At 41.2% G+C, this 24078-nt stretch overlaps 1 protein-coding gene across 2 annotated transcripts in view; it reads right to left on the bottom strand.

Annotated features, from left to right (window-relative positions):
* hydin (HYDIN axonemal central pair apparatus protein) overlaps positions 1-24078 on the bottom strand; it is a 915145-nt gene that overhangs the window by 500374 nt on the left and 390693 nt on the right. For both annotated transcript variants that reach the window (XM_043707374.1, XM_043707375.1), the window contains 3 exons: positions 20450-20550; positions 18464-18599; positions 13455-13619 (listed from right to left, as the gene is read on the bottom strand). In XM_043707374.1, coding sequence (XP_043563309.1) covers positions 13455-13619; positions 18464-18599; positions 20450-20550 — 402 coding nt within the window. The remainder of the gene's footprint in view (positions 1-13454; positions 13620-18463; positions 18600-20449; positions 20551-24078) is intronic.

The following is a 24078-nucleotide window of genomic DNA, read 5'->3' as shown; positions in this document are numbered from 1 at the left end:
GGATAAGAATGGCCACTCCTCTACTTTTTGAACTAAAAGATGAAACGAACACCTGACCAAATCCTCCCTGCTGCAGTTTCGAATGCTCCTTATCAGGTAGATGTGTCTCCTGTAAAAGGGCTACATCAACCCTCTCTTTTTTAAGACTTGGTCGTATCTTTTTCCTTTTAATTGGCAAGTCACTCCCCTTGACATTTAGCGAATGACTAGCCATGATTGTTCAAGAAAGTCCAAGACTCCCCCAGGAGGAAGAACCCCACTCAAAAAACATTGAGTAGAGACCGTAAACAATTCACATAAATTTCAAAATAACCTTTAAAACAACTAAATCAAGACAACTAAGAACTACTCCTAAAAAAAAACACAAGGCATAATTAACCAACCTTTATTTCTAAACTAAGACCTCTAGTTCTAGATTCGCTCACAAGACAAAATATTGTTTCAACATCCACCTGTTCAAGTCCCCTCAGGATCAGACATGCTTGAATGAGTCAGTGAGGAACTGCACTTCCATTTAACATTCTGTCTCTTTCATGCTCTTCCAATCACAAATGTTCTTCTCTTGCATTTGCTGCTGATAGGTTAATTTGTGAACAGAGAAGGGGTGAACAGGGAAAGGATGAACAGGGAAGTCTCCACGTTGAGGGAATGAAAAAGAGGAGAGGGAAAGGAGGTGGCTGCAGGGGTTAGATTGGAACCAAAGAGAGTTGGAAAAGAACACTGAAAAAGAGAAAGAACAGTTTTAAACCTGTCATGAAAGGATACTCAACTAACTAGAATAACGGAGGAAATGGAATATAATTTGGGAAAATGTGAAGTTGTTCATTTTGGAAGACAGAACAGAATAGTATTTAAATGGAGAAAAGCTGCAGAAAACTGCAACACAAAGTGACTTGGGGTACTTGTGCATTAAACACATAAAGCGAGCACACAGGTGCAGCAGAGAATCAGGAAGGCTAATGGAATGTAGGCCCTTATTTCATGGGAGCTGGAGTATAAGTGAAGGAAGTCTTACTGCAACAGTGCAAGGTACTAGTGTGATCACATCTGAAGTAATATGAGCAATTTTGGTCCCCTTATTTAAGCAAAGACATCTTTTCATTTGAGGTAGTCATAGAAGCTTCACGACGATGATCCCTGGTATGGAAGGACCGTCTTATGAGCAGAGCCATCCTGGTTGGGACTCTACTCATTAGAATTTAGATGAAGGAGAGTTAATCTCATTGGAAGATATATGATTCTTATGGGGCTTGACAGGATAAATATTTAGAGGATGTTTTCCTTCAGAGAGTCAAGGACCAGAGGGCACAGTCTCAGAATACAGGGACACTGGATTTAAGACTGAGATGAGCAGAGGATTGCGAATCCTTGGCACTCCTTGCATGGAGAGAATTTAGAATTAGAATCCCTACAGTGTGTGGAAGCAGGCTTCAGCTCAACAAGTCCACATCAACCCTCCGAAGAGTAATCCACCCAGAACCATTCCCCTACTCTATATTTACCTCTGACTAATGCACCTAGCCTACATATCCCTGAACACTATGGGCAATTTAGCATGGCTAATTCACCTAACCCGCACATCTTTGGATTGTGGGAGGAAACTGGAGCACCCGGAGGAAACCCACACAGACACGGGGAGAACCTGCAAACTCCACACAGACAGTCACCCGAATCTGAAATTGAACCTGAGTCCCTGGTGCTGTGAGGGATCAGTGCTAACCACTGAGCCATCGAGCCACAGTATGTACAGTCCTTTTGTATATCTATGGCTGAAATAGATAGATTTGTGTTCAGTAAGAGAATCAAGAGTTATGGGGAATATGCAGGAAAGTGGACGAGAAGGAAGTTGGATCAGCCATGAATCGAGGGACTAAAGGGTGTACTCCTCTTCCTATTTCTTATGATCTTATTGTTTTGTATATTGTAGCTTTGGGTTTAATGGAGAGTTAGACATTAATTGAGGATATTGATGCTTTATTCTAATTCTGCTTCTGAATGAGTCCAAATATCCTATAATATAAATATAATATAAACATAGCAAGTATTGTTACTGCATGATTGCATCACCTGCTCATTTATTCTGATTCCAGTACACAAATTAAAAGGCTAATTTAGTTTGATCTTTGCCAAAGTTGAGTTATACGTGAAACACAATGAAGATAACAAATTACAGCAGAATATTAAAGAGAAGGTAAAATGACAGGATTATAGTTAAATTAAATGGTAGTCAGCGACAAAGGGGATAACACATCAGTGGTAGTGAGTTATAGTGAGACTGGCAGATTGCAAGCAATGATGTACTGTGACAGCAATGCATTACGCTATATTTTATGAGAGTAAAAGATCACTGTTTTACAGAACATCTGATCACAAACAGTTAACAGTAACACACAAATGGCAATTAGCATACTAGCAGCGGCATGGTGGCTCAGTGGTTAGCATTGCTGCCTCACAGCGCCAGGGACCCTGGGTTCGATTCCAGCCTCGGGCGACTGTCTGTGTGGAGTTTGCACATTCTCCCTATGTCTGTGTGGGTTTCCTCCGGGTGATCCCGTTTCCTCCCACAGTCCAAAGGTGTGCAGGTCAGGTGAATTGGCCATGCTAACTTGCCCATCATGTTAGGTGCATCACTCAGAGGGAAATGGATCTGGGTGAATTACTCTTCGGTGGGGCAGTATGAACATTTTGGGCCAAATGGCCTGTTTCTACACTGTAGAGGAAAGAACCGATTACAGTTGGTGAGTTTCAGAAAACAAGATAGATCACTCACTGGGTTACAGAAAACAGATTGCAGGAAGTGATGAAGTTAGGGATATCATGAGAGAGTCGGCAAAGAAAGAGAGAAGGAAGTGGGGAGCGAGGAGAGGAAAAAGGTTGAAATGGAGAGCGAAGGAAGAAAGGCTAAGTACTGAGATAAGATGAAATAGAAGCCAATTTTGTTTGCTGTTTGGGTAATGTTAGAAATTGAGGCACAGACTGCCATAAAATTGAAGCAAAGAATCCTACATTGAGGCCTGCAACAATGGCCTAGTAAGCAATCAGGTAACTGCAGAGGTGAAGAACAAGACAGAGAATAAGAAAGGACTTCTACACAAGGCATAGCAGTGACCAGTGGCTCAGAGCGCAGGGATACAAGAATGCTGTCCTCCTCCTTCTAAACAAAATTGTATAAACCTGGGCTTTAGAATGAGAACTTTACTTCTTAAGGACTGACAGGAAATAATAACCTTGTCATTATTAAAGTACTTGCTCAGCAATGAATGTACCAGAAATTCTATGCATCTAACTCTAACAAAGGTAAAAATCATCAAGCAGAAATATGTTAAAAACAAACGCTATGTCCAGAGCATGATTCCACATACTATAGGAAAACTGAAAATGTTTGAAATTTGAAAAAGAAGAAAGAGAATCTTTGGAATACGCAGCAGGTATCAGTAAAGACCAAGATGTCAGCTGCAGCATTTCCTTGACTTCAAACAATGTTCTCAACGAAAGATCCTAATTTGTCATCTCTCAGATGCTGATAGCCACATTGCCAAAATTTGGTATTTTCTGATCAACCTGTTCAGTAATGTTATTATATATCCCTGGAGAAGGTGGGTTCTGAACCAGAGCCTCCTGGCTCAAAGATTAGGACATAACCACTGTGCTACAAAATCCCTTTTATTTTCTGTTTGTATGTCCGTTCAATGTTTCTCTGTTGCGCTGTACAACGACGTTCCTTTTGACCATCAGTAGAGTAATTAATCTGAAATACAACTATTGGGCAATCACAGCTGAGACTGTTACAGAAGTATTGAAAAAGAAATTGGATTTGTTAGTAACCTTGTGCTGGATATTATGAGGACTTTAACAGCTCCAAAAAGCATCTACCGTGCCAGCACACACACAGTTAATGGCCATCAGAAACATCAAAAGCAGGTAGAACATGACAACATAAAGTCATAGAGATGTACAGCACAGAAACAGACCCTTCGGTCCAACCCGTCCATGCCGACCAGATATCCCAACCCAGTCTAGTCCCACCTGCCAGCACCCAGCCCATATCCCTTCAAATCCTTCCTATTCATACACCCATCCAAATGCCTCTTTAAATGTTGCAATTGTACCAGCCTCCACCACAACCTCTGGCAGCTCATTCTATACACGTACCACCCTCTGCGAGAAAACGTTGCCACGTAGGTCTCTTTTATATCTTTCCCCTCTCACCCTAAACCTATGTCCTATAGTTCTGGACTCCCCGGCCCCAGGGAAAAGACTTTGCCTATTTACCCGATCCATGCTCCTCATAATTTTGTAAACCTCTATAAGGTCACCCCTCAGCCTCCGATGCTACAGTCAAAACAGCCCCAGCCTGTTCAGCCTCTCTCTATAGTTCAAATCCTCCAACCCTGGCAACATCCTTGTAAATCTTTTCTGAACCTTTTCAAGTTTCACAACATCTTTCCGATAGGAAGGAGACCAGAATTGCACGCAATATTCCAACAGTGGCCTAACCAATGTCCTGTATAGCCGCAACATGACCTCCCAACTCCTGTACTCAATACTCTGACCAATGAAGGAAAGCATACCAAAAGCCTTCTTCATTATCCGATCTACATGCAACTCCACTTTCAAGGAGCTATGAACCTGCACTCCAAGGTCTCTTTGTTCAGCAACACTCCCTTACCATTAAGTGTAGAAGTCATGCTAAGATTTGCTTTCCCAAAATGCAGCACCTCGCATTTATCTGAATTAAGTTCCATCTGCCACTTCTCAGCCCACTGGCCCATCTGGTCAAGATCCTGGTGTAATCTGAGATAACCTCCAATTTTGGTGTCATCTGCAAACTTATTAACTGTACCTCTTATGCTCGCATCCAAATCATTTATGTAAATGACAAAAAGTAGAGGACCCCGCACCGATCCTTGTGGCACTCCACTGGTCACAGGCCTCCAGTCTGAAAAACAACCCTCCACCACCACCCTCTGTCTCTACCTTTGAGCCAGTTCTGTATCCAAATGACTAGTTCTCCCTGTATTCCGTGAGATCTAACCTTGCTAATGAGTCTCCCATTAGGAACCTTGTCGAAATCTACCGGAAAACATTACACAGAGTAAATATTGTAGGAACGTGTCATTTGATCAAGATTTTCAATGAAATTTTAAAGCTATATTTCAATAATAATTTTGCAATCTTGCTCAATATATTTCGGAACATAGGAACAGTGGTAGGCCATTCAGCCCCTCAAGGCAGAAGTGGGTACTGCAGATGCTGGAAATTAGAGTCAGCATTAGAGTGGTGCTAGAAAAACACAACAGGTCAGGCATCATTTGAGGAGCGGGAAAATCAATGTTTCTGTCTTGAATGTTGCCTGCCTGCTGTGTTTTTTCCAGCACCACTCTAATCTTGACTCAATCAGCCCCTCAAGCCGATTCTACTATTCAATAAGATCATGATGTAAGAGGAGCGGGAAAATCAATGTTTCTGTCTTGAATGCTGTCTGACCTGCTGTGTTTTTTCCAGCACCACTCTAATCTTGACTCAATCAGCCCCTCAAGCCGATTCTACTATTCAATAAGATCATGATGTAACTCCATATGCCTGCCTTGGGCCCACATCCCTTGATACCCTTGGCTTAATAAAAATGGGTCAATTTCGGACTTAAATTTAACAATTGAAGTAGCATCAATCACCTTTTGAGAAGGCTTCCACTAATCTTTCCGCATGGAAGTGCTTCATAACATCGCTCCTGAAGGGCATGGCCCTAATTCTTAGAACATGTCCCTGGTTCTAGAATCTTCAACCAGTAAAAATAATTTATTTTTATCTACTCAGATGGGCAGTACAGTAGCTCAATGGTTCGCACTGCTGCCTCACAGCACTAGGGACCAGAGTTTGAATCCAACCTCAGGACTTCTGCCGGGTGCTCCAGTTTACTCCCACAGTCCAAATATATGCAGGTTAGGTGTCTCAGTCTTGCCAAATTGTTTGTAGTGTCCAGGGATTTGCAGGCTAGGTGGATTAGCCATAGTAAATGTGGGGTAGGAGCCTAGGCCTGGATGGGATCCTCTTTGAACAGTTGGTGCAGACTCGATGGGATGAATGGGCTCTTTCCGCACTATAGGGAGGAATTCTATGATTCTGTCATTCCCTGTTAATTTCATAGAACATAACAACGCAGTACAGGCCCTTCGGCCCTTGATATTGCACCGACCTGTGAAATCAATTTGAATCCCATCTAATCTATTCCATTTTCATCCATATGTTTATCCATCGATTATTCAAATTCCCTTAAAGTTGGTGAGTCTACTACTGTTGCAGGCAGGGTGTCCAAAGCCCCTACTACTCTGAGTAAAGAAATGACCTCTAACATCGGTCCTATATCTATCACCCCTCAATTTAAAGCTATGCCCCCTCGTGCTCGCCATCACCATCCAAGGAAAAAGGCTCTCACTGTCCATCCTAGCTAATCTTTTGATTATCTTCTACGTCTCAATTAAGTCACCCCTCAACCTTCTTCTCTCTGACAAAAACAGCCTCAAATCACTCAGCCTTTCCTGATAGGACCTTCCTTCCATACCAGACAACTTCCTGGTAAATCTCCTCTGAACCCTTTCCAATGCTTCCAGATCCTTCCTATAATGCAGTGACCAGAACTGTGCACAATACTCCAAGTGCGGCTGCACCAGAGTTTTGTACAGCTGCAACATAACATCATGGCTCCGAAACTCAATCCTTTTCCCAATAAAAGGTAACATACCGTATGCCTTCTTAACAACCCTATCAATCTATGCACGTGGACACCAAGATCTCTGTTCATTTGCACTGAAGAATCTTACCATTAGCTCAGTATTCGTTATTCCTGTTGTTCCTTCACATTTTACCGCATTAAACTCCATTTCCCACCTCTCAGCCCAGCTCTGCATCTTACCTATGTCCCTCTGTAACCTGCAACATCCTTCAGCACTATCAACAACTCTACCAACCTTCGTATCATCGGCAATTTTACTAAGCCATCCTTCTATGTCCTCATCTAGGTCATTTATAAAAATGACAAACAGCAGTGGACACAAAACAGATCCTGATTAGAGTGGTGCTGGAAATGCACAGCAAGTCAGGCAGCATCCAATGAGCAGGAGAATCAACATTTCAGGCAGGAGCCCTTCATCAGGAATGAGGCTGGAAGCCTGTGGGGTGGAGAGATAAATGGGAGGGATGGGACTGGGGAGAAAGTACCTGGGAGTGCAAGAGGTGGATGGAGGAAGGGGTAAAGGTGTTAGGTCGGAGAGGAGGGTGGAACGGATAGGTGGGAAAGAGGATTGACAGGTGAAACAAGTCATGTGGATGGTGCTAAGCTGGAAGTTTGGAACTGGGGTAAGTTCTTATGCTAATTATCTGTAGAGTGCTTTAGGGAGTGGTGGTGGAGGAGGCCCAGGACCTGCATGTCTTTGGCAGAGTGGGAGGGGGAGTTGAAATGTTCGCCCACCCGGGGGGTGGGGTTGATTGGTGCGGGTGTCACTGAGATGTTCCCTGAAGCGCTCTGCTTCAATATAAAGGAGACGGCATCGGGAGCAACAGATGCAATAAATGACATTTGTGGAAGTGCACGTGAAACTTTGAAGGATGTGGAAGGCTCCTTTGGGGCCTTGGTTGGGGGTAAGGGGGAAGGTGTGTCCTTTGGTGCCATGGATGAATGTAAGGGGGGAGGTGTGGATCCTTGCAGTACATCACTAGTAACTGAACTCCAGGATGAACATTTCCCATCAACCACCACCCTCTGTCTCTTTCAGCTGGACAATTTCTGATTCAAACCGCTAAATCACCTTCAATCCCATGTCTCCGTATTTTGTGCAATAGCCTACCGTGGGAAACCTTATCAAACCTTTTCCCGAAGACATCAACTAGATCACTCCTGAACCTTCTAAATTCCAGAGAATAAAGACCTAATTTGTCTAATCTCACTTCATAACTTATTTGTAAACCTGCATTGTACTCTATCTAGAGCTAAAACATCCTTTCTAAGTTCGAGTATCCAGATCTGCTCACAGTACGCTAAGTGTAGTCTAACTAGATTTTTGTATAACTGCAGCATATTGTCTGCATTCCTTTATTTCTGTCCTTCAGATATGAAGCCCAGCATTCCATTAGCCTTCTTGCCCATTTTCTGCACCTGTTCACGGCATTTTAAAGAGCTATACACCTGTGCCCCTAAATTTTGTTCGATATACACTATTTTTAATTTGGTATCTTCTAAAAAAAAGATCTATAATTTTTTGGTCCAAATTGGATAACCTCACACTTGTTTATATTAAAATCCATCTGCCACAACCTTGCCCATTCACCTAATCTATCAATATCCTGTTGTAACTTCATGTTGTTGTCAACACTGTCTGCAATGTTGACCAGTTTGATATCACTGCCAAATTTGGATGTTTTACTTTTTAATGCCATTATCCAAGTTGTGAAAGAATATTGTAAATAAGGGAGGCCCCAACAAAGATCCCTGCAGGATGCCACTAGTCACATCCTGCCAGTTTGATTACTCTGTTTCCTGTGTTATAACATGGGGTAATCCCTTCGGCTAATGTAAACCTGACACAGAAATGCTCACCTCGCGCCGTAATCTGTTAAATTTCAAGTGGCAAAGAACTATCTCAAATATCACTATTTAAAGAAAAAAATTACCAATTTTATTCTTTAAGTCCAAAAGAGAACATTAAACAACAACTATTTACAACTCCTTTCTCTTAAACCGATGTTTACCTCCCACTCTACAATACTGGTCCAATAAATTCTCTCTTAAATTTATGGCAAATCAATTTTCAAAATCAGTTGTTGTCTTCGGATGTTGAACTTCCTCTGTAGATTCCTCTCGGTCGACTTCAGTCTTCTGCTGCCCAACTTTCTTATGGACAGGTACCTTTCAGAGAGCTATTCTGCTGGCAGTCTGTTGGTGCTTGGCTGCTCTTTGCTGTTCTCCCCAACTGTTCAAAATACCCGATTTTATATACACCAAAACATTAGACCGTCTCATTGGTTTAATGTCATCAAAACATTAAATTTCAAGTTAGATTGGATTTTGGTATCTTGGGCCATAATCTAAACTAATTGGCCAAATTTGAATTTGTTGTGTACCATAGTAATGCAGCTTCAGCTATTAATTTCACACTCAAATATTACATTTTTAAGTTGTTCAGCATACTCTGTGCCTCTCTAGATCTGTGCCAGCTTCCACTCTCTTCAAGGTACAGTACACACCTCCACCTTCATAACAACGTCACTCAACTGATTTCCTATCCATTTGCTCTGAATTCCACGGGTTTCCACCTTAACTAATAGTCTCTTGTGTGGGACTTTATGAAAAGCCTTCTAGAAGTCCACATAAACAACATCTGTCCACCACATTCATACCTCTTCAAAAAATTCAATGAGGTTTGTCAGGCATGATCTACCCTTCATGAATCCATGCTGCAATTTGCTGGTTTCCCTCTAATATCCTTCTTAAAGAGCAGAGTGACACAAGAAACTTTCCAATCCAGAGATTCAACTCTTGAACCCAGATTCACCACGACACTAACACATAGTGGCCTGAGAAAAGTGATCTATTGCTATTATTTTATTAAATAGAAAGTTATCTTCATTGCAAAGTTGTGTGTCTGAAACTTTTTATTTGATAACCAAAGTGTGGGAAAATAGTTGCTTCTGTGCAAATCCTGGTCCTCTTTCAAATTTTGGTACCTTCTAACGCAATGGAGTGGTTGCATAACTAAATGCATGACTGACATGACGGCCAGCCCAGGAACAGTCTATTTTACACCTAGTAATATGTAATGCGGTAGGATAAAGAAGAGATTTCATAGTTAAGGATCCTCCAGTAGAGTAGTGATCGCAATAATGGTAAGCTTCCAATTGAGGGAAAACAACTTGGGTCTCAAATTCGTGATTCCAACTTAATTAGGGACAATTCTACGTGAAGAGAATTTGTCAAAAGCAGGCCAGCAAAATAGACTAAGAGGAAGGTTAGTAAATGAGGAGTGGCAAACATTTAAGCAAATATTTTGTAACACTCAGGAAACATTTATTATGGTCAAAAAAAGGAACTCGATGAGAAGGATGGACCTTCTGTGGTTAACAGAGGTCATTCAAGAAGAGTTTTCAATCAGAAGATAAGACATACAAAGCAGCAAAACCTAGAAGTAGGCTTGAAGATTGGGATTCTTTTACAAACCAACAGAGGATGACCAGAAAAACTAACTAATAGGAAAAAAAATTATAATTAAATTAACAAGGTGCTCCTGCAGGTATATAAGATTAGAGTAGTTAAGGTGTGTGGGACCCTTGGAGAACACAAGTGGGAAATCAATAATGGGGAGCAAGGAAATGGCAAATAACTTAAACTAATGCTTTGCATCAGCCTTCAAAGTGGAGGACACTATAAACATTTCAAAGATAATAGAGAAACCCTAAGGTGCTAATGGAAGGAAATACCTTTTAACAGTCTTTATTATGGGGGACAAAGTATTTGTAAAAATAATAGGACTGAAGGCAGAAAAGTCTGCCTGATGTCCTGCATATAAAGGTTTCAAGCCACAAGGATCAGTCCTAGGGCCTCAATTATTTAATAGCGATATTAATAAATTAGAGGAGGGTAGAAGATGTGATGTATCCAAATTCGCTAGCAATATAAAAATAGGTGGGCAGGCGTGGTTTAAGGAATCTGCACGGGGATGTAGATAGGTTGAGTGGGTGGGAAAAACTTGGCAGATGAGGTTTAATGTAGGAAAGTGTTAGGTCATACACTTCAATCGGAAAAATCAAATGACAGACTATTATTCAATTAAAGAGTTTCCAACAAAGTGCAGTGCAGAGGGATGTGAGTGTTCTTGTGCATGAAACATGAAATGCTAGCATTCAGATGCAGCAATTAATGAAGAAGACAAACAGAATTTTGGTCTTTATTTGGAGTTTAAAAAATAGGGAAATTTTGTTATAATTGTAGGGGTGTTGGTGAGACTACAGCGAGTGGACTGAGTACAGTCTTGGTCCCCAAATTTATGAAAGGATACACTGGCATTAGAGTCAGTTCAAAAGGGATTCACGAGTCTGATTCTTGAGATGCAGGCTTGACTTATCAAGAATGGTTAAGCACGTTATAGATTATTCAATAGATTAGGAGAATGAGGGGCGATATTTTGAAAGTTACAAGATTCTAAGGGGGCTGACAGGGTAGATGGTGAGATTATTTCCTCCAGCAGAGGAATCTCAAACCAGGGAGCATAGTTGCAGAATAAGGGGACACTCATTTAAGACAGAGATGCAAAGGAATTTCTTCTCCAAGAGGGCAGTGCATGTTTGGAATTCTCCACACCAGGGAGTTGTGGAGGCCTGATCACTGTAAACATTGAGGAGGAGGTACATAGAGTTTTGAAATTTCGAGAAGTTGAGGGTTGTCAGGAGCTGACACAACAGTGGAGTTGAGGCCTGAGGCAGATGAGCCATGTAGACTGGTGGGAGAAGCTTCACAATCTGAATGGCCCATTCCTGTTCCAATTCTTATGTTCACTGAATGTCTTTTTGATTCAGAGTATTGATCATAGATTCATATACTTCAGAAGACTATTCAGCCCATCATTTTGTGTTGATTCTTGGAAAGACTTATCATAGGCCTATCTTCTTCTATTCTTTCATGAGATGTGGGCACTTCTGACAAGGCCAGCAGTTATTAGTCCTGAAAACCTTGAGCGAGTGGTGGGGAGCTACTTTCTCAAATGGTTGCAGTCCATGTGGTGTAAGAACACCACAATACTGTTAGTAAGTGAATTCCAGGATTTTCGTCCAGTGATATTGGAGTAACCGTGATATAGTTTCAAGTCAGGATGGTGTGTGATTTGGAGGAGAACCTACATATCTTTCTCTATAGTCCTGCATTTTCTTTTTATTTTAAAAATTTTTCCTGAAAGCACTAATTGGATCTATATCCAGCATACCTTTAGGACCAGTTTATGACAACTCACAATAAAAATTATTTCCATTAATTTCCCTCCAGTTCTTATGCTAATTATCTGTAGAGTGCTTTCTCTAGTTACTGACATTTCTGGAAACAATATCACTTTATTTTATCCATTCAAACCAATTTATGGGCGGCACGGTGGCACAGTGGTTAGCACTGCTGCCTCACAGCGCCAGAGACCCGGGTTCAATTCCCGCCTCAGGCGACTGACTGTGTGGAGTTTGCACGTTCTCCCCGTGTCTGCGTGGGTTTCCTCCGGGTGCTCCGGTTTCCTCCCACAGTCCAAAGATGTGCAGGGTCAGGTGAATTGGCCATGCTAAATTGCCCGTAGTGTTAGGTAAGGGGTAAATGTAGGGGTATGGGTGGGTTGCGCTTCAGCGGGTCGGTGTGGACTTGTTGGGCCGAAGGGCCTGTTTCCACATTGTAATGTAATCTAATCTAATCTAATCTAAACCAGTTATAATTTTGAACATTTCTGTTAAACCTCCCTCAACCCCTTCTGCACTGGTGAAAACAACAAGATTCTCCTGTCTTCCCACACAACTAAAGTCCCTCATTCTTAAAATGCAGTGTCCAAAATTGAGCACAGTACTCCAGCTGAGGCCTAACCAGTGAGTTATAAAGGTACGGTATAATTTCTTTACTTCTGCTGTATGGCCTATATAAGATCTTGGATCCTGTATGCGTTTATTTTCAGCAATCTTAGCATTTTGACCTGCAAGCTACAATTGAATTTATATTAGAGTTCCATGGGAGGAAAAAAGTAACAATTCAATACTTTACAACATTATAGGAGAGATCTGCAGTCTTTTTCTATAAAATTACTTTAAATTTGCACTGATTTATTGAGCTCTCCAATTGTCTTAGTGGATGAATACACCAAGTGCTGTAGCAATGATCAACAAACAGCCACAGGTTTAATGCTATCTCTCTGATCTCTGCCAGTACATGGCATTTAATCACAGCAAGTGGGTGAATAAAAGACTGCCAGTACTTGTTGGATAAGTTCAACGTAATACTTATTCAGCTGAGACATCAGAAGTAAAGCTGTAGCCCAGCAAGTGTCAGCATCCTCACAAGAGGAAGAAGGAAAAGAAAGATTATGTAAATTTAGAGCAGCAGATACAGAGGAAGGTGTTAGATAGCAATATCACGGGGGACAGGATTAAGTTATTGAACATTTACCAAAGAAATGTGAATTCAAATGCTTGCCTTACTCCAAACCAACCTGGCTTTCTAACCTGTTTTCTTAATTGTAAATCCAGTACTTTTGCTCGATATACAAGTGGAAAACATTGGCAAAGTCGTATGCTGCTATCGCACAGTACATGGCTATGCCAATGTGACTGATCCTGTCCGTACACCAATACAGTTGCTGTATAGTGAGAATCTACAGAGCAACAGAACAAATTTTCATTCAACTTCAGTACACTTAAATTTGCCATTTATAGAAAAAACTCACAAGAGGAAATTGACTTTTTCCAAATAAGGCAATGTATACTTCTGTATTCAGTTCTCCAAGTTGTTGCGGCTCCACTACTAAAGGGATCTCCACAATGGAACAGGCCTCAATAATTCCATAAGGCTCAGGACTGGAATAAAGTACGCCTTGTTGATTGTCCAAACCCTGAGAGAAGCAGCAAACACAAGAAAAGTTAGAGTTAAACATATATACCAATACCACCCAATAAATTAATGAGGAGTGATGAGAGACACAGGATGTACTTGTAAGGCTACCTCAGCAGCATCCCAAAACCTGTAGTCCCCACCTCATAATGGCAACAAGTGCATGGGAATGCCAAGGTCTGCACAAAGCACAGGCACCTTAATTTAGGCTTGTATACTTGCAGTTCTTTCACTGTCTCTGGTCAAAATCCAAGAACATTCTCCCTAACAGCACTTCACATGAACGCCTGCATCTCATGAATGTATTTCTTTTTAAAAGCATGCCACAAGGCTAAACAGCATCTCACACTCTGGAGGAGAATAAACTGTAAATAAAAACAGTAACACTTGGAAATAAATGCATACATTGGTCTTGAGCTCAATTTTGAAGTACAGTATACAGGACAACTTGGAACAATTGCATCATTCATTGAAAGTTCTATTGGCTTTTCCTTCTGGGACTGAATGAATCTACTCTCTATTAAACTTTTGTTCAGCCTGTTGAAGATTCTCAGTGCCGAGTATGAAAAACATTCAGATACTATGCAGGTACTCCTAAGAGTGGTCTTTCCAAGTAAGACTATCAATTCTCACCACTTTTATGCGTGCTTTGTTGTAAGAATTGGATTGAGTTTGTCCAAAACAATTCTGTACAGTTAGCTCATTCAGGAGAATTTCATTCCATTAGTCTGATTTTAATTTGTAAGTCGAGGTTCCAAAATCAAAAGGCCCAATGTACAACCTTATCCTTGTGGGACCCATATGTATAAACATAAAGTTGTTCTAAAACAATTTCTGAAACAGGTAAATTGTTTCATTTTCAAACATAACCTTGTATACAAACTACAAAACTATTATTGTTGTAATCAGGGATAATGTAGTCAGGAGAATAGACAGTGTTCTCTGTGGATAGAATCAAGCGTCCCAAAGGCTGTGTTGCTTGCCTGGTGCCCGGATTCAGGATATCTCATTTGGGCTGCAGAGAAACCTGGAGTGGGGAGGAAGATCCAGTTACCGTGGACCACATAGGTACTAAAGATACAGGTAGAAAGAGGAAAGAGGGTCTGCTGAGGGACTAGGGCTAAATTGACAAGCTGAATCAGAAAGGTATTATGACCGGATTACTATCCAAACCATGATCTAATTGGCACAGGGTCAACAAGATTAAAAAGGTAAGCACATGGCTCAAAGATTGGTGTGGGAGAAATGAATCTGAATCCATGAGACATTGGCACAGTAATGGGGAAGGAGGGAGCTGTTTCAATGGAACAGGCTCCACCTGAATCATGCTGGGACAGAATCCTGGTGAATTACATAACTGTGGATAAAGCTTTAAACCAAACAGAGGGGGAATGGATTCAGGGAAAATTATAGAGAAAGGGAAAGGTGTAGAGGGCTCAGAAGAGATTATTAAAGTTTCCAGAACACGTAATCGGACAGAGAGTATGGAAAAGTCAGGAGTCTAACTTCAGGCACAGCAGTTAAGGGGACAATCAATGCAAGACTGAAGGTATTGTACGTAATATTCAAAAAACGGTGAATGATCTTGTATTGGAGTTTGAAATTTATGGACACAATGTTGTGGGAATCACAGAACTGTGGTTGCATGGGAATTAGAGCTGGGAACTAAATATCCAAGGATGCATGTCCTATCGAAAACACAGGAAGATGGGTGGGGGTGTGGAGTTATTCACTTTGCTAGGAAGAATAGAGGTGTAAACTATATTCTAAATGGGGAAAGGCTGAAGCACAAAGGGACTTAAGAGTCCTCACTCAGAATTCTCTTAAGATTAACATGCAGGCTCAGTTGGCAGTTAGGAAGGCAAATACAATGCTACCATTCATTTCAAAAGGGCCAGAATATAAGAGCAGAAATGTACTGCTGAGGCTGTATAATGTTTGGTCAGACTGCATTTGGAATAATATGAGCAGTTTTGGGTCCTGTTCCTCAGGAAGGATGCACTGGCCTCGGGGTGGGGTGGATTCCAGAGGAGGTTTACAAGAATGATCCTGGGGATGAAGAGCTTGCCATGAGAAGTGATTGAGAACTCTAGGACTGTACTCAACAGAGTTTAATTTATAGAATACTGGGAGGCTTGGATATAGTGGTCGGAGAGAAGATGTTTCCACTAATATAAGAGATGAGGACTCATGTGAACAGCCTCAGTGTGAAGGGATGATCCTTCAGAACGGAGATAAGCGGGAAATTCTTCAGCCAGATGGTGCTGAATCTGTAGAACTCATTGCTAAAGAAAGTTGTGGAGGCCAAGCCATTGAGTGTATATAAGATAGAGATACATGGGTTCTTGATTAGTAAGGGGACCAAGAATTACAGGGAGAACCCAAGAGAATGGAGTTGAAAAACATATCAGCCATGATCGAATGATGGAGCAGACCCAATGGTCCACATGCCTTAACTCTGCTCCGATAGATTATGATCTTAGTTTGCTAGAGAAGACCTAAAACAGAAAGCTTGTGCAAATGATCTTACTGTACATCAAAATAAAGATAGGTTCTGGCTCACAGAAAAGACCCATCCCCATAACATCTCTACTGCAGCAGACTATTAAGCACAAAGGATTCAAAAATTTGTTGAAAACACCAGTGTCCAAAATCCAAGAGTTTAATTTTCAACCTGCTCAATGCATTTGGTGAGGATTAATTTTACAGAATTCTACTTAGCTTTACAAAAAATCATTAGTATTTTATCATCAGAGCCACTTTAAAGCAGATATGCCTGGGACTACTCAGTGGCATCTCTGCCGCAGTGTGCACAACTGGGAGCTTATTACTGGCAACTTATTACACACAGTTCATTACTGGCAGCTTTGGGGATGTGCATTAATTTTCATATATAGTTTTTAAGTTGAATATGCATCCCTGAATAAATGAAACATTGATTTGTGAGGACAAAACAAAAATCACAGCAATATTTTAAGCATGAATTCAACTGTGGGAATAAATGGGCAGTGACACTTTAGAAAAATGATAATGCTGAGGATGAATCTGCATTTCAGACAGTCACAAACAGCAAACTCCAAATCATACTGCCTCACATTAACTGCAAATCATACTCTCATGTTTATGTGATATTTAAATAAATGAATTGATGTCAGCGCTGCTCGACGTTTGCCCATCTAAGTCCTTGAACCAGACTGGCTTTAGCTTCAAACTCTGATTATTTTTTATGAACAAAATTCCTTTAGCTTCTATTCTTAGTTTAGAACTATTGATTGGTAGGAAAGCAATCAACAGCTAGAGCAGAGACTGCTCATGCATACTTAGATACCAATCTGAAAACTTAATCAGAGTGGTTCGTCTTTCTGGTTTCGATTACAGTTTTTTATTATTCGTGCTGCTTGTCAAATTTTGCAATTTTTTTTCTTTCAGAAATATCAGCATTAGGTGTAATTTATGAAATCCTTTCTTCAATGAGTAGTACTTTCATTTTCATTTTTTTGATGGAAAATGCAGCATCTCAATTCCGTGCACCATTCCCTAGCTAATAGGTCACCCATCTTACACATGTCTGCCAGTTTAATTTCTCAGCTAGTTACTTAATGGGGCCTGAAATCTGGCTTGGTGACTTAAACCTGCCAAAACCGGATCCTTGTCAAGGCCCATGCACTTCAGTGAGACTGGGAACTCATACAGAACTACTCAAACTCCACCATACTACCTACTGTTTAATATTCAGGAGCACACTCTGAATATCTGCACTCCCAGCCCAAATCAAATTGCCCTCATACTATGCATCATTAACTTTGCAATTTTCTCCATTAAAGTTAAATTCCTTTCCGTTCCTCAGAAATTACAGTCATAACCCTCAATCTCCCATTGTTTAAAAACTTCTCGTGATGTTGCAAAGTCATTAGAAACTGGATGCAAAATATATTTGATGGATTCTGGAAGCTTCTGGATGCAGGGAACAAGGGCAATGGAGGTACTTAATTATATGAAATATACAACATCGTTTGCTGCCAGCAAGATTCCAATTTGATTCACTCCACATGATATCAGTGTGGAGGCAATGAATACAGCAAAGGCGGTGGACCCTGACAACATTCCGTAATAACGCTGAAAACTTGTGCTCCAGAATTTGCTTCCAGCCTACCCAAGCTGTTCCAGGATAGTTACAACACCGGCATCCACCAGACCATGCAGAAAATTGCCAAGGTATGTCCTGTGCACAATAAGCAGGACAAATTCAACCCAACTAATTACAGTCCCATCAGTCTATTCTCAATGTTCAGTAAAGTGATGGATGGTGTGATCAACTTGCTTAACAACAACCTGCTCATTGACATTCAGTTTGAGTTCTGCAGAGCAACTCAACTCCTGACTTCATTACAGCCTTATTCAAAAGAAAACCTAAGACCTAACATCCAAAGGTGAGGTGAGAGTGATGTTCTTGACATCAAGTTTGTATTTGACTGAGTACGTTGTAGCATACATGCTTTAATTTTGCTTAGAAACCTCCTAAACGGGACCTTCTGAAATTCCACATTCAGCACTATGGTTGACCATGTGAGAAGAGTGACAGCAACAGTTAAGACTTGCAGACTAGTTTTGGATCTTCATCCAGTGTCTCCCTGAGTTGAGTTCACTGAGGCAGAGTTCACTCTGAAGGCAGCCACTGGAGAGAATGAAAGTGCCACCTGTCATCCTGTGAACTAGTGAATTTTTGCACATTGCTGCAAAAATCATCTATCCAATAATAGCCACTCTTCTTGTACTCTTGATTTAATAAAAAAAACCTTTCTGACATACTCAAACTAGTAACTATTCATTCCAATTCGGACTAACCTGTGGAATTACCCCATAACATGCTGGAAGATCATTGGTATTCTGAAGTTTTATCATGCATTCATAAGGGTGCTTGAGAAAGCAGCGTCCAAGGTCAATCTGTTGGTTAACCACCTCCACATTGGGAACAATGCATCTGTCAAACAGAAATTGTTAAAAGCTGGTAACAAGTTAGTCAGTCATTGTGTGATACCTACAGTAATATGTAAGCTTTACCATCTGCTAATTACATGGTGAAGCAAAAAGGATTAGCAGTAATCTAGAGTGACAATTAGAGACATATTGCCTGCTTTGTCTGAAGGGACGACTGCACAAAGAACTGTGCTGCCTTAAATAAAACATTCAATTACATGTCTATCAAAACCAAATGAATGTCAAGAAATAAACAGACCACAGCAAACCCTAAAATTGCGCCTAATCTTATTACATTTCTATAAACGCTGAGAATACATTTTCCCCTGTAGCAAGGTTATCTCCACATTTCCACCTGAACTCCTACACTGCCAAAACAAACCTAATTTTCCATAATGTACCACCACTGTATTACTATACGTAGTCTGTTATATCAACCATCTTGTTCAAATACAAAGTGTCATTGATCAGTGCAAAAACATGGTGGCACATCTTCCAGAACAACTTTTCAGAATCAAGAAAATTTAATTCTCAGCTATTCCCAGATTTTTACTGACTCTTTCGGCCCACTTCTTCCAGGTCCCTCCGACACTGCTGTTAATTGCATGCTGGGTTCAAATTCAAAACATTTATTTAGGTAACTTCAAAGTAACCTCACTGAAATTCAGAGCCTGACTTGATTCACTTGCTGCAGCAATCTCCGCAACGTCCCTATTCCTGATCACAAAGGCAGCATTAAGAACAACTACATTCTCTTCCTTTGATCCTGCTACACATAATGTGCCTGGAATCCACTGGTATCTGGGGATGGAATATAGTTCTGAAGGTCACTGGACCCAAAACATTAATTCTGCTTTCGCTCCACTGATGCAGTCAGACCTGCTGAGTTTCTCCACCAATTTCTGTTGTTGCTTGTGATAGAATATAGTTGTTTGCCATATATCACCGGACACATTGGAATACATTTAAACCTAGCCTCGAAGGTGTAAAATTGGCACTGTGGATTAATATTCTGAAATAAAACCAGCCCCATTTTTATTTTCAATGAGATTGAGACTTATTTGTCATTTCCAGGCCCTTGTTCTAACTGGTTAACTGACTACTGCATAGGATGTTGCATTAGGTGATGGTTGTATAGGAGTTAATGTTCATGTTGCATTGACTCCATTCATTCTACTGAGGTCTTACTCAATTTTGGTGGAAACAAGGAGCAACTCCAGTTTCTGAAGGGAGCATATCTACTCCATCTCCTAAGGTGCTAATTATTATGCCTGACCTTCCTGTCTCCAAGAACAGGGTCTCTTCTGTAGAGAAAGTGAGGACTGCAGATACTAGAGATCAGAGCTGAAAATGTGTTGCTGGAAAAGCGCAGCAGGTCAGGCAGCATCAAAGGAGCAGGAGAATCGACGTTTCGGGCATGAGCCCATCTTCAGGAATCATCGACGTTTCGGGCATGAACCCTTCCTGAAGAAGGCCTCATGCCCGAAACGTCGATTCTCCTGCTCCTTGGATGCTACCTGACCTGCTGCACTTTTCCAGCAACACATTTTCAGCTCTTCTGTAGAGACTATGGCAATACATCCTCCATTGCTAAGAATTAAATAGGTCCAAGACGTAGCAAAGGAGATTGGAGGTAGTGAAATACCTCAAACAACCCTCAGTACCATATGATATAGGTGGCAAATACTGCAAAGTTCCAGCAGTCATCATCAAGGAAAATAACACACCAGTGATATTTGCAATGTATCATGCTGAGACGAGTAATTATTTGCTTTCTGCATGTCATTTACTTTACATCTGCAGCCCACTTTATCCATATACAGGGTATATATGATGAATGAAAAGAGAAATTACCGTGCCACGATGGGGATTGCAAGAACTTCCAGGCCAACATTCTCCACCTCAACAATGAGGGGCATGTCATATTTTTTTACAGTGTTGGGGCAAAATGACACCTAGGGAAAAAAAGAGAAGTGAGTGAGAATTTATGATTCCTGTCCCTTTGCAGGGTGCAATGGGGATTAACAGTCTTGGCTTGGCTATGGAAGAACTTTATAAAATACCACAGAACAAATTACACGTAGAAGTAGATTAGAATTCAAAGTGGAGTGGAGATAATTCAACCTAAGCACGAGGACAAAACAGGCAATGGTAATTAAGCTGTAAATTTACCATCCCACTCAACTTGCTCCATCACGCATGACAGGCTTTTCCCATGGACAGAATTTAATTGATATGATGGTGGAGCTTCAGAGGATACGGTCTTTCTTAATGAGGCCAACATTGATTGTCCATACTTAATTGCTCTTGGGAAGGTGATGCTGAACTGTATTCTTGGACTATTTCAGTCAGGATGTTGATAGGGACCCAAGTGCTATTAGGGAGTTCCACGATTTTGACCCAGTGACAGTGAAGGAACAGCAGTATATTTTCAAGTTACGATGGCAGTGTGACTTAAAGGGATCTTGGAAGTGATGGCGTTTCCATCGATCCACTTTAGCCTTCCCAGAAATAAAGGATGTGGATTTGGAAGGGGCTGCTAAAAGAGGCATGGTGAGATGGTACACATTGCTGTGACTATTCATCAGTGGGGAAGGGACTGGATGTTAAAGTTGGATGTGGTGCCAATCAAAAGGGATGCTGTGTCCTGGATGTTCTTGATCTTCAAGAATTTTTGTTGGAGTTCCATACATCCAGGAAAGTGGTCAATTTTCCATTACACGCCTGACTTGGACCTTGAAGATGGTGGGCAGGCATTCAGGAAAAGGAAGTGAGTTACTCATTGTAGAATGCGGAGCATCTGACTTGATAATTTCATAGCTGGCCCAGTTCAGTTTCTGGTTGACTGTAATCTACCAGCATGATGATAGTAGGGATTCGGAAATTGAACATCAAGGGGCAATATTAATTCTCTTTTGCTGGCGATGGCAAATGTCTGGCTCTTGTGTGATGCAAACGTTACTTGTTCCTTTTCAGCCCAAGCTTAGATAGTGTTCATATCTTGCTGCATTTGGACAAGGATGGCTTCAGTTTTTGAGGGGTCATGAATGGTGCTGAACATTGTGCAATCATCAGCAAACATCTCCACTTCTGATCTTATCGTGGACAGGAAGCCAATGATGAGATAGCTGAACATGTTTGGGCCTAGAATACACCCTGAGGAACTCTTGCAGAGATGTCCTTGGCAGTGGGATGATAGACTCCTAACAATCGCAACCAACTTCCTTTGTTTTGAGAATAGCTCCAAACAATGGAAAGTTTGTGCTGATTCCCAGCAACTTCATTTTTGCAAGGATAATTTAATGCCACTCTCAGTCAAATGCAGCCTTGATGTAATGAGCAGGAAGTTTCAACTCACATCTCGAATTCAGCTCTTTTGTTTATGTTTGGACCAAGGCATTAATGAGGTCAGGAACTGACTGGTGTGGCAGAACCAAAACTGAACCAAATCAGAATTCGGTTATTTCTTAAAAGTGCTGTTTGATAGCACTGCTGATGATTCCTTCCATCACTTTGCTAATGATCTTGCATCCATCATCTTAGGGCACTTACAGTGTATGTATATATCTGAAAATCGGGCAATCTGGAGGACCTGGTCATTTTTCTAACAACAATTCACGGGAAATTGGCAATAATACAGGGAAAGAAGGGAGCTGTACAGATGAAACATGCTCCACCTGAATCATGCTGGGACCAGAGTCCTTGCAAATCACATGACTAGGACTGTGGATATGACTTAAGATGGGCTTAAATGGATGCAATATACAAATCAAAACATATGAGCTTGTAGTGCAGATTTAAATTTATGGGTATAATGTTGTGGGTACAACAGAGATGTGGCAGCAAGGGGATCAGGACTAGGAGACACATACCAGAGGCAGAGGGGGCAGGGTTGCCTTGTTAGTAAAAAAATTAAATTAAATCAATAGCAAGAAGTGATATAGAGCCAGAAGGTGCACAGGAATTGCGAAGGCAAAAAGACCATATGGGAATTATGTACAGGTCTCCCTAGTAGTAGTCAGGATGTGGGGAAGATCTCAAGAAAATAACTTCATGTCGACGAATTTTTTTTTGGAGCAGTTTGTGATAAAGCCCACTAGAGAACAGGCAATTGTGGATTTAGTGATGTGTAATGAGAAAGACTTGATTTGGGAGCGGAAAGTGATGGAACTCCGAAGTGACCAGTGACCATAATAAGATAGAATTCACCCTGCAGTTTGAGAAGGGAGAAGCTTGAATCTGATGTAATGGTTTTACAATTATGTAAAGGTTGGGAAGGACTGCAAAGCCTCTAAAATCCAGCAGAGAATAACTTAAAAAAAAGCAAATATGAAGGTATGCTAGCTAGTAATATAAAATGAAATTGCAAGGTGTTTTTAATATATTGAGGTAAGAGAGAGGCGAATGTGGACATTAGACCACTGGAAAATGAGGCTGGAGAAGTAGTAATGGGGAACAAAGAAATGGAAGAGGTACGGAATAGTACTTTGCATTAGTTTTCACAATGAAAGACACCAGTGTTGTACCAGGATTTCAAGTTAGTCAGGGGACAGAGGTGAGCATCGTGGCCATCACCAAGGAGAAATTTTGGGGGGATCTGAAAGATCTGAAGGTGTATAAATCACCCAGACCAGACAGACTATACCACAGAGTTATGAAGGAGATAAATGAAGAGATTGAGGATGTATTGGTTGTGATCTTTCAGGAAGCACTGGAGTCAAGGAGGATCCCAGAGGACTGGAAAATGGCTAATGTAACACACCTGTTTAAAAGGGGGTAAAGGCAGAAACAGGACATAAGAGACCGATTAACCTGACCTCGATTGTTGGAAGATTTTAGAATGCATTATTATGAACGAGATTGATGGGATTATGAAGTACATGATGCAGTGGTTGTAATGAGGTCCGCCAACTGGACGTCATAGAATATGTGGTCTCAGAATAAGGCTGAAAATCTGGTCCAATCAGGGAGCTCTGGCTGACAATGAAAAGGAGAATGTTAGGGATACAGACACTCAAGAGTTGACTCTGAAGAGACAGTACTAAAGTCAAAGACTGTTCATGTGTAAATATAGGGTGGCTCAGGTAGTAAAACTTGTTCGAGGTTTGTGTAAAGATTTGTAGCTCGGGCCCCAGTTGTCGTGGTTATGGGTATGTTCACCGAGCTGGGAAGTTTTTTTAGTTTAGATTCCCTACAGTGTGGAAAAAGGTCTTTCGGCCCAACAAGTCCACACCGACCCTCCAAAGAGTAACCCCACCCAGTCCCGCTTCCCTCTGACTAATGCACCTAACACTATGGGCAATTTAGCATTGCCAATGCACCTGACCTGCACATCTTTCGACTGTGGGAGGAAACCCACGGAGACACAGGCAGAAGGTACAAACTCCACATAGACAGTTGCCCAAGACTGGAATTGAACCTGGGATCCTGGTGCTGTGAGGCAGCCGTGCTAACCACTGAGCCACCGTGCCACTACAAGTATC

The sequence above is a fragment of the Chiloscyllium plagiosum genome, chromosome 17, assembly GCF_004010195.1.
Source record: "Chiloscyllium plagiosum isolate BGI_BamShark_2017 chromosome 17, ASM401019v2, whole genome shotgun sequence".
Taxonomy (NCBI): domain Eukaryota; kingdom Metazoa; phylum Chordata; class Chondrichthyes; order Orectolobiformes; family Hemiscylliidae; genus Chiloscyllium; species Chiloscyllium plagiosum.
Note: the sequence above shows the minus strand (reverse complement) of the source record. Positions and strands in the feature narration are given on the sequence as shown.